The following is a 1,473-nucleotide window of genomic DNA, read 5'->3' as shown; positions in this document are numbered from 1 at the left end:
ATATAATTGATTAGAACTTCTAGTCATTATATATAATTCCTATAACTATATTTGAATCTATAGAACTATTCACCAGGCTTTCAGATACGATTTTGACAGCTATTTTGGGTTGAGACTTGACACCCTCTATAGCTCCACTATACCTCTACTGATATAGCCCTAGGGCCTCTATAATACCTACCTGCCTGAAGAGGGTGATTGGGGGTAGGGACCCTACTGCAGTGCAAACCATAGCAGTTTTTCTAGGCTGTTTTCTGCAATTTTGATCAAAAATATCAGCCTTTTAGTTTACTACTTCTCTCAAAAAAGTAGTGACTTTTTTCCTGGGTTTTAGTCTAATAAAAACAGGAAACTAGCCCTATTAGGTCATAGTAGGGAGCTATTTCTTTTATTTACCTAGATATTTGAGTTATACTCCTAGTATCTAACCAGCTAGCCTTTCCTAGTTAGTTTTAGGTACTAGATTAGTAGTATAAGGATAATATCAAAAGTACTTAAAGGAAACTAGCTGGTTTTTAGGGATTTCCCTGTAAAAAATCTCTTTTGGTTTAGTAGTTCCCTATTAAAAACTACTATTTCCTAGGAAATATATATAGGTGCCTTTTGGCTATATATATACCCCTAGGGAATCTGCCTCTCCCAGGCTTCCCCCCCCCCCCCCCCTTGCAAGTTTTCTTTTACCATTTCCTATTTTTCTTGTTAAAAATGTGGTTTCTAGGTTCCTTCCCAATTTAAACCTAGCCTTTCCTTTGTAGAAGGTTTTTGGTTAAAACAAATCTACTAGTTTGCTTGATTCTCTTCAAAAATCTAGCCTAGTTAGCCTTCTAGTAGGAAAAAGGCCCCTATGACCACCCCTAAAACCCCTAGAACCCCTATGGGTACTAGGGACCCCAATTCATCCCCTTTTAGGATGTCTGACCTGCCCGAGGAAGACCAGTTTCTCCAGTCTAAAGCCCAGAAAAAGGCAAAAGCCCTAAATCTAACCTTAATTAGGGTCCAAAAGGTCTCCAGGGCTAGAGACCTTCTGAATGAGGTCCTCCTAGATGAACCTAATAGGGAAATTAGAGCTGAAATCCAGGAGGAAGTCAAAAAGCTTGATTTTATCCTCCAAAATCTAAAGAAGGGAGACCCTAAGGCTAGTCAAGCTCTATATAGAGATATCTATAACTGGGCTCAGAAAATCAGTGAAAAAGGGGTTCAAATCCACCTAGCTTGGGTCCCTGGTCATATAGGTATATATAGGAATGCTAAAGCTGATGAATATACTAAATATAGAGCTAATTAGTCAGAAAAAGACCCTAAGACCTTCCTATCTATTAGCTTCTTAAAAAAAGAAGCTAAAAGCAAAGGCCTTAGAAGAATGGCAAGATATATGGGGCAAAGCCAAGATTAGTGACCACTATAAGCAATTTAAAATGCAGCCTAAGTGGAAACCTAGCCCATTAGAGCTGACTAAGCAACTATGATCATCTA

The 1,473-nt window shown here is 38.5% G+C and overlaps 2 protein-coding genes across 2 annotated transcripts; one reads left to right on the top strand and one right to left on the bottom strand.

Moving 5' to 3' along the window:
* Positions 1-816: 816 nt before the first annotated feature.
* On the bottom strand, positions 817-1,140 carry T310_5735 (uncharacterized protein; the record flags this gene model as incomplete). The annotated part of the gene is made up of 1 exon (XM_013471403.1): positions 817-1,140. A coding segment is annotated over one exon (324 nt), but the record flags the coding sequence as incomplete, so codon positions are not given.
* Positions 821-1,285, top strand: T310_5734 (uncharacterized protein; the record flags this gene model as incomplete). The annotated part of the gene is made up of 1 exon (XM_013471402.1): positions 821-1,285. A coding segment is annotated over one exon (465 nt), but the record flags the coding sequence as incomplete, so codon positions are not given.
* Positions 1,286-1,473: the final 188 nt, after the last annotated feature.

This window comes from Rasamsonia emersonii (assembly GCF_000968595.1).
Source record: "Rasamsonia emersonii CBS 393.64 chromosome Unknown ctg1118621760321, whole genome shotgun sequence".
NCBI classification, from domain to species: Eukaryota; Fungi; Ascomycota; class Eurotiomycetes; order Eurotiales; family Trichocomaceae; genus Rasamsonia; species Rasamsonia emersonii.
This window is presented reverse-complemented; position numbering and strand designations above follow the sequence as displayed.